Raw genomic sequence first — 16,754 nt, 5'->3', positions numbered from 1 at the left:
TTTTCTCTGAATTGAGCCCTCAGAGCATCTTTGATCCCTTCCACTTCACAATTTAAAAAACTAAATGCGGAATAAAAAAGGGGGGGGGGCATCAGACAGAGCTAAGTTTGACAATACAAACTTGTCCACTGTGGAAGGTGTCTGCTCCCACTGATGCCAAATGGAAAACTCCCAGCTTCAGAGGGAGGAGCCACTGTACATGCAAGGGGAAGACTGACTCAGTAAAATACCCAGGCAGCTACAGTGATCCTATACTATTTTTCCTATTTATAGCACAGACTTTATGGCAAACTCAGTTGTAGCTACGTAAGAAATGTTATCATGCAAGGAGGAAGCAGGGGGGACAGAAAGACTATAATGAGATATTTTTAGGAAGCCAAAACAGTGCTCATCTGCAGTATTTACTGCTCAAAAATAGTGATTCATAGATCCCTGTGGTCTAAAAATTACAGAACCAGATTTGCTCTTTTAGTGGTATGCAACCTAAACAACTAAGGTTTTTATATGAATGTTTTAGTGGACATCAGGTGCCAAAAACAATTTTTTTGTCCAATCGTTTTAGAAAAAAAAATAATCTAATGATCTGCAGTTGGTATCATTGCCACAAAAGGCAAGGCAGTCACATGATACAATGCCATAAAAGAGCACAGTATGACATGATTACTTCACACCATTTGCGTGGTAATAATGAAAAATAAGAGAAAAAATGTCCCTCTCCTATCATTTATACACCCACACAGCAAGTGGCAAGATTAATCTAGAATTTGGCATTGAAGTGGTAGGTTGAGGCCTCAAGTAGCATCTAATTTCAGTCCTTGATAGGTAGGTCAAGACAGCAGGGTTTTTCACCACAGGAAATGGTCCAGCCCTGGCTCTTGCATTAAGTCTGTTTATATCTGCCTTTCTGTACTTTTTAAAGGTACAAAATGTTAGGAAAAAAAAATCATTGTATGTATAATTCATGACAGTTATTTCAAATACCACCACTTCCTTTTACACAAAAAATGTAGCTCTGTTTAGAATTTAATCTAATAGGATGAGTGCAAATATTCTTACCAGAAGGATATGAACCCATTTCTACTAAGATTGTTCTAAAAATTAAGAGAATTGCTTCTTGGGGTCAAAATCAAACATAATGAGCCACTACTATTTAATTACCTACAGTAAGAACCCAATTCTTCAGCATTGCTTTTCCCTCCCTCTGTATTTCAACTCAGCAGGGCCAAGTAATGCTCTGATTCTGCCCTTTTTTACCCCAGCATCTTTCCAATGACTCAGATGTGCAGTATCAGGTACAGGGATTTGCCCTGAACTGGGCAGGCTTCTCCACCCAGGGATACTGAGTGTGCTGGGGATGGCCTCAAGGCAGCACAACTGACATCTTTTCACCTCAAATTCAGGGCAGTACACAGGCCTGCTTGATGAGATGTTACAGAATGATATTCTTATTCCAGTTTAGTAGTTGTTTACTAAATGAGTAGTTAATAAAACCTTACTATGTCCAGTGTGATGTGAGTTAAGGGCATCAGTTTGCCAAAATTCCTTGCAGGAAAAAAAAGGCAGTTTTCATTGTATTTCTGTTCTGACTGAAATATAAGAAATTCAAACTGTTATTCTTATTTCTATCTAAATTGGTTTAATTTCATTGTAAGGACCTAGATGCTCATGTGACATGGAAGCATGTAACACTTACTACTTGTAGCAGAAGCCAATTTCTGCATCCCCTTCTCTGCCCACTGAAGAGCAGGGACCTTTTCTTTTTGCTCATCTTCATCACAAGTCTCTGTCAACAGGTTTCCAGAAGCATTCGAGGCTTTTAGCATACTACAGAAATACTTCTCCTCTGTACTTACCACCACGGCAATGAAGATAGACAAGTAGAGCAATTATTGTCTCCCAGGAAGGCAAAAATAGCTGCCAAGGATGGAGGCAATGTGTGCTCAGAGTTCTTTCCTAATCATTACAGACATGATGGGAAACCCAAAAAAATGTCAAGCAACAGGAGGCAGCATGACAACATTCAGGATGAAAAAAAAAAGTAGAAATTGGTCACTGTTGTTTAATGTGACTGGGTTTCTATTTTAGTCTATGCTTACTTGGGGGGGCTTAGCAATGCTTAAAACAAGAGGATATGGAACAAAAAACTCTGAAAGGATTTACTATGTACACCTTCATATCAATATGCTGCACAAATGATGTTAGAGACCAGACAGGTCTCTAATGTAATTTAAACATTAAACAGAAGTGGAAACAGGCAACCCGAGATGGATGTTTACAAGTATTTTAAAAAATATTTCTAGAAATTGACATTATCTTTTTTATCTTTGTTTCTATGTATCTATGCTTTGTATCTTCAAAGCCTCAAAGCATTGTTCAGTAATTATATCTCAAGTGATCTTTAATTTCCTCCACTGAAGATGATTTATCTCACTCATCCCCTCCTAGCTCATTGTATTCCAACTCCAGATCATTTCTCTGTTCTGAAAATAGCCAGTTTTGCAAAGGAAAAAAATACTCAGCCCAATTATTTCATTGCCACCGCCATAAAAAAAAAATAAACCCTCTGCATTGTGTAAATACATTAAAAACATCAGCTATTAAAAAAAAAACAAACAAATATAAGTTATGAATTAGACAGATGTTAGGGTTAATGTCTCACAGGCAAACCTTGCTCAGCCTTCCAAGGCTGTTCATTCCTAGACAATTCTTAATTACAGGATCACACAACACTTTCCAGAGGTTAATGTGCCTCAGTTAGAGCACAAAGTAAAGAACAAAGAGAAAAAACAGTAATTTACCAAACAAGGATCTGAAGTTTTACTTTATTCTTATTGTTCACAGCTCACCTTGAGCAGTGAATCTACTGTATTCAAATCCTTCTCTGATGACAGAACAGACCATAACCAAGTTATTTATGCCAGCACAGTGCTTGAGACCCCTACAAATACTAATTAATTCTTTTCACACCACTGCTGTTAAAGAAAAAAACATTAGTACCTCAACTTTACAGGTGAGCCACCAAAGCACAGCAAAATTAAGGTTCTGAATTGCTAGCAAAACAACCACATTCTCCAAGCTGTATCTGCCAAAAATGTTTGCTAAACATTCACACATATCACAGACACACAGACCAAAATTTCAGTGCTTTTCCCTATTATGCTGCCTCTGCTGTAAGCAAACCTTTACCCTGCCCTATCCACACAGCCTAACACTGCAGACCTCACCCTAGCCCCTTGCCTTTCTCTCCAGGATGCTTCTCCTTACTGCTATCCTTTATCTGCTCCTCATCCCTGCACTTCACTCCCTTTCCCTCAAGTCAGTGTCCTTGCATCGCCCTTGTCACAGCTTCTCTGCCTGGCCACCAGCTCCCTCCTTGGCCTCCAGCTCCTCACCACAGCTGTTTCTCTTCTCTCTTCTCCACCTCCTGGTCCGAGGCCATTTCCTCACCCTGTCTGTCAGAGTTAATCTCATCTGACTGCTTCTCACCATCAGCACCAGCCTGGCTCCCAGAGAAGCCCATCCACCCCAACTGTATTATTTTCACTCCACATACACAGTCCTTGCCCCTAAATTTCCAGCTTTATTTCTCTCTCCAGCTTCCAGAGAGATCTGGGGAGAAAGCAGGAGAAGCATCTAAGAACCCAAAAAGAGGTACAGACCTTGCTATCAGCAGAACCATTCCCACCAGATGAGTCCCATTTTCCTCCATCCTCCTGGGGGCAGCTAGCCCAGCTGCTCCTCTTAACTCTTACATTAACAGTGCTTTAAAAAGCAGATTTGACAAATGGCTGGAGGGAACTCCCCAACAACCCTCTTAGGACATCAGGTAGCTTCCACAGCTCCTAAAAACCATCCTAGAGCTCATAGAAGCAGATAAACACCCTGAGGGACCAGTGTGAAGGGTGGGTAAGGATCCCTGTCTCCTGAAGGATGGGCTGGGGGGCACCTTTTTCTCGTCACCCCACAAATCTCCAGCAGAGGGGAAGACACTGGCATGGTCTCCATTATCTCCATACAGCCCCAAGCCACCATCAAGGCCAAGCAGAGGTTCCTGTTGCTGGCCTCAGAGCCAGCAAGCCCTGAAAATGGCTGAGCTTTGAGGGACCCACCAACGCTGCTGTCCCTGACCAGAGGAGGATCTCAGAGAACTCAACAGAAAAAAAAAAAAAAAAAAAAAAAGGAAAACATCAAAACTTAGCAGAATTGCCAAAAGCATTACACCACAGAGTCAGGGCAAGAGGTTGACCCAGACCGTAGATGTAGATATTATTTTTTCTAAGAGGCTTTTTTTTCTTTGACAACAGCTGCCTGTCCCTCCTGAGGAAACCCGGTGCCCCATGGAGCAAAGCCCCACAGTGACCCTGATCCTGTGGGGAACCAGCACATCCCTGCATGACAGGGCACACAGTGGGGCAGGGGGAACCTCAATTATACCTTTTTTAAAAGAAAAAAGAAAAAAAAAAAAGAGAATTTTAGAAGTTTAAGAAGTGGATATGAAGATATACCTGTGCCGGGTGTGAGGCGCGAGGCAGCTCTGTGAGGGGACGCGGGAGCTGCCTCGCGCCGGACTCAACCGGTTCTGGCCGCCCCACCTGAGGCACGGCCCAGCCCCTCGTCCTAAGTGGCGTCACCTCAGGGAAAGATTAGTTCAAAAAGGGAAAAAAAAAAAATAATGGATGGAGGGATGCCCAGGTGGAAAGTGGGGAATAACTGGTAACATAAAATAAAAATGTTTCCCTCCAAAAGCGCGTTGTCTGCTCTGCCGAAGACACCCAAGCACCCAAAGAAGCGGGAGGCTGGCAGCACCATTGCACCCCAAAGCAGTAAGATGGGTGCTCAGATGCTACCAGGCATGGAGAAGGCAGTAGAGCTGCTCCTCTCTTTTACAAGAGCTGAAAGCAACCCAAAGCTCGAGCCACCCATCTTGTGCCTCCCCGGTTTTTTTCTGCTCCTCCGCGATTTCCGCTGTGTAGAAATTAAACTGCTGATACTTAATATTTGCTCTAAACACACCAGGAGAGATCACACAGAAAGCAATAACTCTCGTTTCGCTATCTCATGTAAAGTGGGACCAATATCCTGAACTCTAAAAATCAAGTTTATCTCTCCTACTCTACCGTAGACCTCCCTGCTGTCCTCCCAAGGAAGAGTAATTGCAAGTTTCCTCCTCCAGCTGTTATCTGCTTCCCCTCATGCAGCTTTGCAGCTCCAACACCTTCCATGTCACACTGGCGTAACCAAGTTTTAACACTTCAAGTGGATTAAAACCTCAGCTATAGCACACAGGTCACTGAAACCCAGGTGAGAAGTCATTCACACACTGATGAGCAGAGGCAGAAGCCTGCTCACCAGCTTCTGAAAGTTGCTGAGGGCTCCCCAGTGCTGAGCTACAGTCCCACTTAAGTAGGGAGTAAAAAATGTACCCTGGTGACTGTGCTGGCAGAAGCAAAGCCAACATTCCTGCAAAGGGATTGTGCCCACTCTTGATAAAAATATCAAACCCCTTGAAACTTTGCACCACAAAAGCTGACTTTCAGCACTTGGGCTCCTACAGCAGGGTCTGGAAACACCTCCGCCCTCTAAAGCAAGGAATTAGCAAACCAAGGTGTCAGAAAGACAAAAAAAAAATTAAAAATGAAAAAACAGTTCATAAAACACTGAAACACCAACTGAGAGGGATGTGACACTCCTGGAAGCTCAAGGTGAGTCTGCTGGGAGGCATCTCTACCTGCCTTGGGACTGCAGCTTTGCACTCTCTTTTGTCCTGAAATGGGACAGCCCTTTTGTTTCAGGAATCTGTCAAGATTCACTTTTTTCTCACTAAAAAACTGTCTTTGTGCTTAAAGATACTTTCACTTTTCCTGTTGGAGCTGCAACTGTACAGAAAATTTGGTAGTCACAAAGTGGGAAGGAAGAACATGACCTAACTGTGCTCCATGAGCTGCAGGCCAGGCTTTTCTCCGATAAATCCAGTGATGGTTTAACACAAGTTAAAAGATGGTCAAGGAAGAAAGGACTATATGTAGCTAGACTTTTAACAGGACTTGGTGGTTTATTTTGCTGAGTCTTATACATAGTAAAAAGAGCATTCCTAATTCAAAGTCTATGTTGAAAAATACTGCCAGATTGTTAGGGAAGGAAATGGCAAAGCCTTAATAAACTTCTTGGGCGAACTGCTTTATAAATAAAAGCTTTTTAAGACTCTGCTAGTTCAAAAGAGATATTGAGAGGAACTGAAAACAAATGGGCATAGCTAATAGATCATAAAAGGAATCAAATTTTACTTCCCCAGTGAGAAATGAGCACATAGCAAAACTCAAACTGGTTAAAGTAATCACATACTGGAACAGCTAGGTTAAAAAATTGGCTCAGTCTCTTAGAAAGAGGACAACCAGTTAAGAACCTCCTCTTGCCTTATTTATAATGAGAGAGTGTCTCTGCCACTGAAGACAAGATCCTGCTGAGGTTTCCAGCCACAGGTATCAAGAGTCAAGAATTTCCACATCCCATCCTTTGTCCCTTCATGCTAGAACAACTCATTTGGACACCAAGCCTTTTTTCCCTCTCTTGTTAATGGAAATAAATAAAACATAAATAATTAAGTCACAATAATTTTAGTGATCTTAAGAGTCTGACCCTTTGCAGAACTGCAACTGCAATTTAGATCTCTACATTTCATTGAATTCACGCTGTCAGCACTTCCACTGTTTTTTGGATTCCCTTCTCCCTATTTCAGAGACAACAGAACTGAAACACACAAATAATGGAACTGATCAATCAAAAGCCAGCTGAAATACCCTAAAATAAGTGAAGTCCTTGCCCAACAGGACCACCCAGACGACTACACTTAATTACAGGTTTCTTTGCTTTTCTGAACTGGGAGCAGATTTGCTTGCCCAAAGGTAGCCCACACCTCTCAATTGACACTTTGCTTCTATCATGCTGTCAATTTACAATTTACAATGAAGTTGAATTTGTTTCTCTGCCTGTAAAGCTGCTTCACACAGAAATCAAAGTTTCAGCTGTTACTACCAACATTATTATAAAATCAGAATACTGGCTTCACTGAGATAGTTTTGGGCTGAAATTGCTAACTCTCCATAGAGGAGAGTCCTACATTTTCTCTAGGACAAATCAAATCATGACATCAGTCTCTAGAAACCTGGTAGCAAACCATTTGTAACTTATGGTAACAAACTTAATTTAAAATAATAATTCCTTTTCTTTTGTATTTTCCCATCACCTTCCTTCTTCATTTCTTCTTTTTGACTCTAAAAGCAACTGAAAGCATGCCAAAACATTTCAAAGGCTTTAATTCACAGCAAAAGAATCCAGCTTAGGAAAACAATCCATATTTTCACCACAGCAGTACACATAGCTGTCTGAGTTGGGGAAAAAATTACCATTTCTATACCTCAAAGATGAAGACTTCCAGGAACACACAAAGGAACACTCTCCATCTGAAAAACTCTAGTAAAGCCATTTTAAGAAATACATCTTACAAGACAGAAAACAATCCACAGGGAACCTTTGTGTAAGGTCAGAGCCCTGTTACACTGCTGTAATGACACTGCCAAAGGCAGCAGGCAGGGCTGTCCCTATGAAAACCACACACCAAAGAACATCCTCAAGCTCTTCTCATTTCCCAGACTATGAAAATCCTCAGTGATGAAAAAGCACAAGTGAAGAAAGAGCTAATGCAGCTCCACACCCCACAATCAGCCAGGTGAAACGGGTCCTTCCCTGCCCAGAGCCCCAGAGGTGACACTGGGGCAGTGTGGCACAGCACATATTAACTAATAACTAATCAAAGCAAAGCTCTGAGGAAGGATCACATCTTGGAGGCTGGAATAGCTGCTCCAAGAGGATACAGTAATTTTGAAATTAAGCACTACCTCCCAGTCTTTTTTTTTCCTCTTGGAGTGTTACGTTGGCTGGGTTGTGTTGGGGTTTTTTTTTGGTGAATCTCTGCGGGGGAAAAGTATCACTTCCTAGACATAAAAGCTGCCCATCCATTGCCCTGGGTTCTATATTGGTTTTATTGTATGGCAAGATAAAAAACAAAATTAAGTATCTCCTGGTTCTACTCAAAGGACCTGGCACACAGCCAAACTCTTGTTGTAAAGTAAGTCACCTCTGTTAGTAAAAGGGAATTCATACAGCTGCTGACATTTAACAAATAACAGATATGAACAAGAAGGGAAGCAGAGCAAGAGCCACCTCAGATTTCCATTCCATCTGACAGAAGGAGCAAAAGAGCTCTCACAGACAGGGTGGAGTGATAGATCAAAGGTCCTCACTCTTCTTCAGCTTAACTGAAGAAAATAATTTATCCCCAAGTCATTTTCCAACAAGTTTTATGCTAGAGGTGATATCCAAGCACAGGGCAATTACTGTATGCATTAGCAAGAATAATTTCTGTTGTGGAAATTAAAAAAAGCTTTAATTACCTAACCACAGACTTCAGATTGTTTATTCACTTCATACAGTGCATTTCTGTTCAGTGCTTCTCACAAACATCTATCTTCCAAATAGCAATTGGAAATACTAAAAATATATCAAGTCAGTCAGGTCCTTGCAGTCCTTAGGACAATGTCTGTACTTCAGTATTGTTTGTCCCTGACTAACCTGGAGTCAGGGTAGCAGAAGAAAAACAATTTATCTCCTTAAACGAATAAATTAATGCCCTTCTTCTGGACATTAACCTGGGATCAACAAAAATTATGCTACTCATTGTATCAGAAAAGATTGGAAACATGACTAACACGTTCTGAGAAGGCATCCACAAGTCTCTCTGCTTTGCCTCCTCAACTGGCCTCAGCCAGGTAAAGAACAAAGATTACAGACCCATTGCTTTTATTACTGACAATAAAGTCACTTAGCATTGCAGATCCAGAAGTAAAGCCAAATGAGATCATAGTCATTTGCCTCTAAAACAGCTACAGAGGAGAGATTTTGAAAAGCAAGACACTAACATGCACACTAAACCACAGTAAAGATAAAACAAACATAGGAAGTCTCAACAATAAAAATGTTCCCAACTGGGCTTTAACGTGCATGTTAATCTCAACTGATATAAATGTCTCTCTGGCCTAATAAGCATATTGGAACTAACTCAGTGCTTCCCCCCCATGGGACGTTGTCTCTTCATCTGGTCCTTACTTAAATTGTGGTGAAATTTGTTAATTCACACAGAATTTCATTCCCTAAAAACACACACAAGCAAAAACATCAAAAAACTCACAAATGAACATGACTTCCTCTGTACCTCGTACTCATTTTGGACAGAGCAATGCAATATTGTTCCATTTCCACATTTTAATATTTTTATCAAAGTTGGTGAAAGATTATAATATAGAAATAATATAGGGGATTGTCAAAAACCTACCCAAAAATAATTCACTCAGCTACCTGACTGACAGCACACAAAACAAAACAAGAAAAAGCCATTCCATAAGTACTCCTGGAAAGTAACAAGGATTATTACAAAAAATAAAATTAAAGGAAAACAACAGCTAAGGAAGATCACCATTCCAGGGAATCAGGCATCAAGCCTCTTATGAGTTCATGCAGGCAAAAGTGAGGTAAGAGAACTGAGGATTTGTCTTACCTTGAAATAAAAATGCTTTGCTGCCATTGTGTAGTCCCAACACTTGTGTTACCCCAAGGGTTGTATTCACAAGATCCAGTTCTGTGATGATATCAATTTGTAAGTCAGGATCCATTCCAAATCCTACAGCTGCTGGAGGCACACAGAGAGACACAGACACTTAGATCAGTTTTTATTTCAAATCAGGTAATGAAAAGAATGGAGCAGAATATCTAGTGCAGACATTTCTACTATCTTCATGCTCACACTCATTGTATACAGTAATTACTCATAAGACAGTAAACTCTGCAAGGTATTATTTTCCAGTTCTTTTAATTAAACTATTTTCCTTCCACAGATTTAACACAAAACATTCAAAACTTGATCCATTAAAGTAGTATCTTTATAAGGCTAAAGAGTAATAAATGCATAACCACCTATGCAAAAATGATGAAAGAGATTTGCAGCATTCATCTGAAAATCCCTCCCACATTTCATACCTATCTGCGACTGACAGACTGAGTCCCACAGCTCAGAGTCTAAACATCATCTGTTTTCCCTACTGGACAAAATTACCTAGGAAGAGGTAGAGAAGCAGGGCAAAGGATGGCACCCTGTAATCAAAGAGCCTCACAAAACTGTCTGAGAGTGTTTTGGAAGCACACCTCTGTATTTCAGCACATAGCAGACATTGATTCACCTGAACCAGCAGTAACACCTTCTGGTCTGCAGGAACACCTACTGGAGAAGCACAAACCTAAACGTAAAATTTAGAAATAGCTTATGCCCAGGAAAAGACTGGGCACTCCTTGAACTAGTAGGGTCCTGATGGGATTGACAGAAAAAACATACACTCAAGCACTTTGAGGCTGCTCTGTTCAGAGGTTCAGGAAGACTTGATGGCTATGGGGCACCAAGTTCATTAAATACACATCAAAAATCCCATTTTTTCCTAGGGATGGGATGAGACCAGCCTGCCACAATATCTCTCTCTACGTAGCTCTAAGTGTGGCATGAGTTCCGTGCCTGGGACACAGGTCAAATATCCCATGTGGGATCCAAGCAGTCTCCTAATGAAATTCTTCAGTAACATCATTAGTGACAGAAAGAGTCTCTGAGAAAGAAATCCTGACACAGCTGAAGTCAGTGCTAAAAGACCCACTGACTTCCTCAGAGCAAGGACATTACCTGTAAAACAGATTCTGATTGATTTCCACAAAGTGGACATCATATTCAGGTCTAAATTGATTCATTTGTTATTCCAGGACTATGCTTCTAGATCAGTTATGCAGCAAATATTCTAGCTGGACCCTGAAAAGCTCTAGGAAATCACCAAGGTGTACAGAACAAACAAGTTCTGTATTCTAGTCATAAATCACCTGTACCACAGTACCTTCTCCTTTCTTTTATTCAAATATTAAAACTTGCTGGAATAATGTATTGAGTTAATGCAAAGGATACTACTGCACAAAGATAAGAGTAGTAAAAAAATATTGAAAGAGCCACTTGAAATGGTCTCTAGCCACTTACTCTATGATGAAAATTAAGATCTAGAGGCATCTGAGAGCAATGAGGCTCCAAGACTGCTGGCACATCTGAATACATGGACAGTACTTTGGTGAGGATAAGAGCCTTTCCATAGAAAATTAAAATTAGAGAATATGAACCCAGATAAACTTCTCCAAAGGTAAAAACCTCCTATATCATCAGCAACAAGAGGATTTTAGTACTATCTCTGACTTCACCCACTCCAGACACTCGGGCACTGAATGACTACGACTGATGGACCAAGAGAACCTTCCACTTCTGGAAGTAGCACTGGCATCAAAACCACAGCCAGCCAGTTCTTCTGATCCCAAATCACTCACAGTCAAGATGCTGCTGAAAAAAACGTATCATACCTGCTACAAACATCTGCCAGTGACTACTTTCCTTTAATATGCCTGCCTCTGATTAGCAGGAGAGAACTTATTGAGCTACTGATGCCCAGCCTACAGCAGCTCTTCCAGTGCAAGGGCTGCAACCTACAAACCCCAGGCACAAACACATATATAAACCTGAGAAGCAGCCTTTCAGGGAAGAAAGAAAGAAAACCAAAAAACCTCGCACACACAAAAAAGCACCACCCAAAAAAACAAAACAAAAAAACCCCACACAAACAAACCAAACATAAAAGCCAAGACTGCTTTAGAAGAAAAACAGAAGGACTTATGACTTCTAAAGTTTTCATTCAGAAGAAAAGCAGCACACCATAGACTGTGTGAACTTATCTACCAGAAAAGATACTATCTGCTGTCCCTGACAAGAACAGAGTGTGCTGTTCCTCACCTGGAAGGTTTTAGATCTATTCAGATTGGGAAGAACTTAGGAATAAGAAAGAAGGCCAAGCAGGTACTAAAACTTGCTCAATTGAAAAGACAAACTACATCCAGTAAGACAAATCTTGAGCCCATTAAAGTCAGTGAAAGCTCTGCCACAGACATCAACAGGGTGAGGACAGAAACCCCATCTGGCCACTATAGGCACTCCCATAAATCACAGGAGCTCCACTGCTCTGTTAAAGCTGTTTATTCCAGCCTGAATACCCAAGGCTCAACAAGTATAGATCACTGTAGCTCCACAGGCTTCGATTTATACCAGTGAAGGATCATATGTGACAACTTCAGTGTTGCCCCCTTCTAGCTTCTAAAATGCTTTCAAAAACTAAGACTATTTCTAATGTCACAGCAACTGCTTAGCATGAGCACACACTGCTTCAAATACCTAGTCCTTTTCTGGTGCTGGCTTGTCAAACTGCAGCAGGCACTCAAAAGCCTGGTTAATAATTAATAAACAACAAATCAGCAGCTTCAGTATTATAACGAAGTCTCTTTTTCCCCTGTGGTCTCCCACAGTCTATCAGAAAGATACCACAGGCATATCAACCACACTTGCAGCCCGTATTTTATGCTGCCTCTCTTCAGTGGAACAAGCAGCTGGAAATACCCTTTCTTTCTGAAGTAAAAATTAACCATCAACCCGCCTGCTCCCACTAGAGAACTGTGCAAAGCTTGGACCTGATCTTGCCTGACATTTCTTTTAATTCCTATTTAGAGTAACTGGGCCATTCCCCTTAAAGCAGTGGCTTACACAAGCAAAACTCTAAATTACTCAGTCAGGTGGGGTAGAACAGAAATCATTTCAGGACTTGGTGGATTTGGCCCAATGTGAACTAAAGGCACCACAGCAGATTAGAGGATTAAGCCATATAATTATGAATGATGTCACTAGGAAATCCCTCAAAGAAATTAATTCTGCCTTACAGCTCCTACAGCTTGTACTCTCTGCTTGCACCTTTATCACCTACACCCAAGCACCAGCAATCATGCCACGCTCCATCTAGCTAATGTGCAGCCAGGCAATGGATGCAGCACATTTATCCTTGCCTCAACACGTGTAACCTGCAGTTTGGGGGTGGAAAAACTTTAACTAAAAGCACACTCAAGACAACCAAGTGGTTCCCAGGTACCCACGTGCAATCTATTCAGCCGATTTGAGGCGGCTCCAGGAGAGGCATTTGCTCTTTCAGAGCTTCAGCAGCAATTGTTGCACACAAAGAACTTTCTGAGGGGCTTCGCAATTCCAAGCAGAGGAGTTTCAGATCCTACTGATCATTCCCAATGTCTGTGTGTGTGTCACTGGGGTTAACACCGCTACAGAAGGAACAGGCAATATTTTTTCCCCATTATACCACCACACCTCTCAAGATCTGTAGATATCGATGAGGTAGTAATTACTGTAAGGATAATTATAATTTTTAAATACGGATGCCTTTGCACTTATGATAATTCTGCTGGGGAATTTCCTTGAGAAGAGCCACAAGCACCGGCAAGCAGCATCCCCTCATGAGCTCCAGCCGAGGCAGAGCGGTACCCGGAGCAAGAGAACAAAGCCTCCTCAAGGAGCAAGAAAAAAGATTCTTCGGTTGCCCAAGGCTGTTAGCAACAACGTAGCAGGGACAACAGCCACAGGAGAAACACACTTTCAGCTCGCCACCCGCCTATACCGCGGTTCCCCCCGGCCCGTTACCTCGGGCAGCACCGCCCGGCCGAACCCTCGGGTGCCCGTTCTGCCCGCACCTCACTCCGGTCCCAGCGGAGCGCAGCGCACACGCTGCTTTCGGAAAAACTTTCCCTCGCCCACCCCAAGGCACGCACCAAGCAGCCGCCCCCCGGTGCCTCCCGCTGGCCATAAACCGGGACAATCCCCGCGGAGACCCGCGCCCGTTCCGCTCCGCGCAGTGATGGACTCCCGGTCCCCGCCGCGGCGACAGCCAGGGGAGCCGGGGCCGCTCCCGGTCCCCGCAGCCGGCACAACCTCCCGCAGCCCCGCAAAGTTTCCTCGCTCCCCGAGGAAGCGGCAAAGGCGACCACCGGCCCCTCAGCTCCATCCCATCCCCTCACCTGCCCCGGCAGCGGCCGCACACGCCCAGAGGAGCAGGAGGAGACCCATCGGCGCGGCGAGGGCGGCGGCAGCGCCCGCCTCCCTCCCGGCAGCTGCTGCCGAGCCGCTCCGAGCCCAGCGGAGGAGCCCAGCGCAGCCTCCGACGCGCGGAGCGGCTCCGGCAGGCGGTGGCTCCGCCGGCTCCGCCCGCTGCCCAGGCGCGGCCCCACCGCCCCCCGCAGCGGGGGTCCCCGCCCGCCCCCCGCCGTCAAGCGCGGCCCCCCCGGGCCTCGCCAGCGCCGCCGCCCGGCCACGGAGCAGCACACGGACACCCCGCACCTGCCGCATCCCGGCAGATCCGATCCCATCCCGATCTCACCCTCTGCGCGGTTCTTGCGGGGAGCGGAGGCTGAGGGAACGCAGCCGGCCCTTCGCCGCTGAAAGGTGAGGTGCCCGTGCACTCTCGCTGCTGCTGCTGCTGCCTCCTCCCTCTCGCCGTGAAAATAGCGAGAATCATCTCTTATTACCTGTTCAGTCTGTGGATTTGGGCCCGGGATGGGTAAACCCAGAGAAGTTCTAAGTACGCTGCGGAAACCTGTACAGTTCTTCAGGCTCCTTACATGATCTTGCTCAACTCACTAATTACTCTTTCTTACGTCCGAGGAGTAAAAGGGAGGTGAAGTAATATTTGAGAGTCATCTGAGAATTTGCTCTGCTGGCTCTTTTAAAACCGCTCTTCAAAAAATGTCTACCCTCTGGTCTTTAAGTTGGCTCAAAGGAAGAAAAAAAAAAAAAAAAAAGCCTATCATTTGGTCAAAAGAGACCACCAGGTGCATCAATTATATGCAATCATTTGCCCCTGTAGAACACCTGATTTAAATTTTAAGTTAATTGCACAGGTCCCAGATTAAGCTCGTATCCCATCTAACAGGAGCAGGAGGAGATGTCCAGCTGAAGCTGATCTAGATTTGCAACTAATCAAATCAAGCTGTTTCAGCTGCAAAGCCAGAGGATCCTCTTCTCTGCTGTTTCCCCTCACCACATTGCAGTTTGGTTTGGCACAGCATAAATTCTTAAATGTGAAAACAAGAAACTGGACATTTTTATAATGTTAGGGCTAAAAAAAAAAAAAAAAAAAAAGGGAAAAAGAAAACAACAAACAAAACCAAACCTATGCAGGTCTTGCAGTGCAGTTGCATTTGCACACCGTTTCATCATGAAGACCAAAGAGTTTAACTTGATTGCCTAATTACTTCATTAGTAAGATCTCTGAAAACAGCTGTTGCTGGCTGCAAGCAAGGTAAATGCACTCCAGGAGACCTCTGGGGTGGTCATTGCAAAAGCAGCTCAGTAATTTGGCTCCGGTGTACCAAATGAATGTTTACTCAAAAATAACTGCACTCACTTCTTGTGAAACAGGTCTATGCATTCAGTTTGTGTTAGCTTAGCTGTGTATGTGCTTATCCAGTAGTAAAATCAGGGTTTATCCAGTAAAACCAGGGTTTAAATCCAGTAGTAAAATCAGGGTTTATCTACATACAAAATCGAATCTGATTCAACTTACAGTTTCCATTTTCCACTTGTCTGCAGATCTCCAGTGGCCATACCATTTAAATTAGTCACAGGTCCTTCAACAGACCTGTTACAGCTTAACCTAAATCAGGATTCAATGCTGGTTTTAAAAATCACTGTGGGTACACACAAAAATTTGCACTGAATCATTGGCTTTAAAGCACAGCTTCAGAAACATCCCAAAAAATCTCTTGGATAAAGACTGCCTGAATCATTCCTGACTTGTGCTGTTGAAAGGGCCCACAGGTACTGCAAAAAGTAACATAAGCAAGAGCTCTGTACAGAGCTGTTCCCACAGATGGGGATCTCCCTATAGTTCATCTCAGAGCCCAAATGATCTCATATTGGGAGAGCATCAGTAATCTTACAAGCATTTTCAACGGTGAATATTGCATAAGGAGAGGAGATATGGATAAACTTTAAAAAAAAAATAATAAATCACATCCTCCAAGCCAACACTATTCTTACACTTCCTCTAACAGCAACAAATCATCTTCCTTTATCACCAAAAAATCTGATATTGGGCTGCAATCTTGTTGGAGGTATAAATAGCTGAAAGGCATGACATTCAGATAAGAATTAAAACTGTGTTTCTGCGCATTCATAGCAATTAAATAAAATCTGATGGCACTTCTGCAAGAGGGAGGTGTTAGTCCTGGCAAGCTAGCTGGATTTCAGCTCAGATAATATTCCTGCAAAAGATTGTTCTTGCACTCTCAGTTGGACTTTGAGCACTTCTTGATGTTGACCTAAATTATTGTGATATTGCTAACTGGGTGGTGTTAAACTGTTAGTCCTTTCAGTCACAAAGCTTGTGGCATTTTGTAGTTTGACAAAGTGGTTTTGACTAGGCTGAGCATCTCAGAGCAGTTGTGAGGCTGTTTGCATGCCTGGGATGACAGGAAATTACAAATGCTAAGTATTAATTTAAACAAAGCTGAGTGTGTGGAATCAATAGCCAGGTAAATGGCAATGGCTGGAAAACACCAGTGCTTCCACCTGAAAACAAAGCCCAAAAAACCACCTTGTAAATCATGGGGTAGAAAAATCTAATTTCACAAATAACCCCAGGAAAGCTTTGAAGGGATACTTGCAATCCATGTGGGCAGAGTTTCTTTTTCAGCCAGGAGAGGGCAAAAATTAACAATAGTTCTTACACTTAAATTAGGAA

The 16,754-nt window shown here is 42.9% G+C and overlaps 1 protein-coding gene across 1 annotated transcript in view; it reads right to left on the bottom strand.

The window, feature by feature from the left end:
• NELL1 (neural EGFL like 1) overlaps nucleotides 1-14,095 on the bottom strand; it is a 229,156-nt gene extending 215,061 nt beyond the window's left edge. Inside the window, exons 1-2 of the mRNA XM_030451154.1 lie at nucleotides 14,032-14,095; nucleotides 9,611-9,739 (exon numbers count right to left, since the gene is read on the bottom strand). Coding sequence (XP_030307014.1) covers nucleotides 9,611-9,739; nucleotides 14,032-14,080 — 178 coding nt within the window. The 5' untranslated portion in view covers nucleotides 14,081-14,095. The remainder of the gene's footprint in view (nucleotides 1-9,610; nucleotides 9,740-14,031) is intronic.
• Between the last annotated feature and the right edge of the window lie 2,659 nt (nucleotides 14,096-16,754).

Source organism: Calypte anna, chromosome 5 (assembly GCF_003957555.1).
Source record: "Calypte anna isolate BGI_N300 chromosome 5, bCalAnn1_v1.p, whole genome shotgun sequence".
NCBI classification, from domain to species: domain Eukaryota; kingdom Metazoa; phylum Chordata; class Aves; order Apodiformes; family Trochilidae; genus Calypte; species Calypte anna.
Note: the sequence above shows the minus strand (reverse complement) of the source record. Positions and strands in the feature narration are given on the sequence as shown.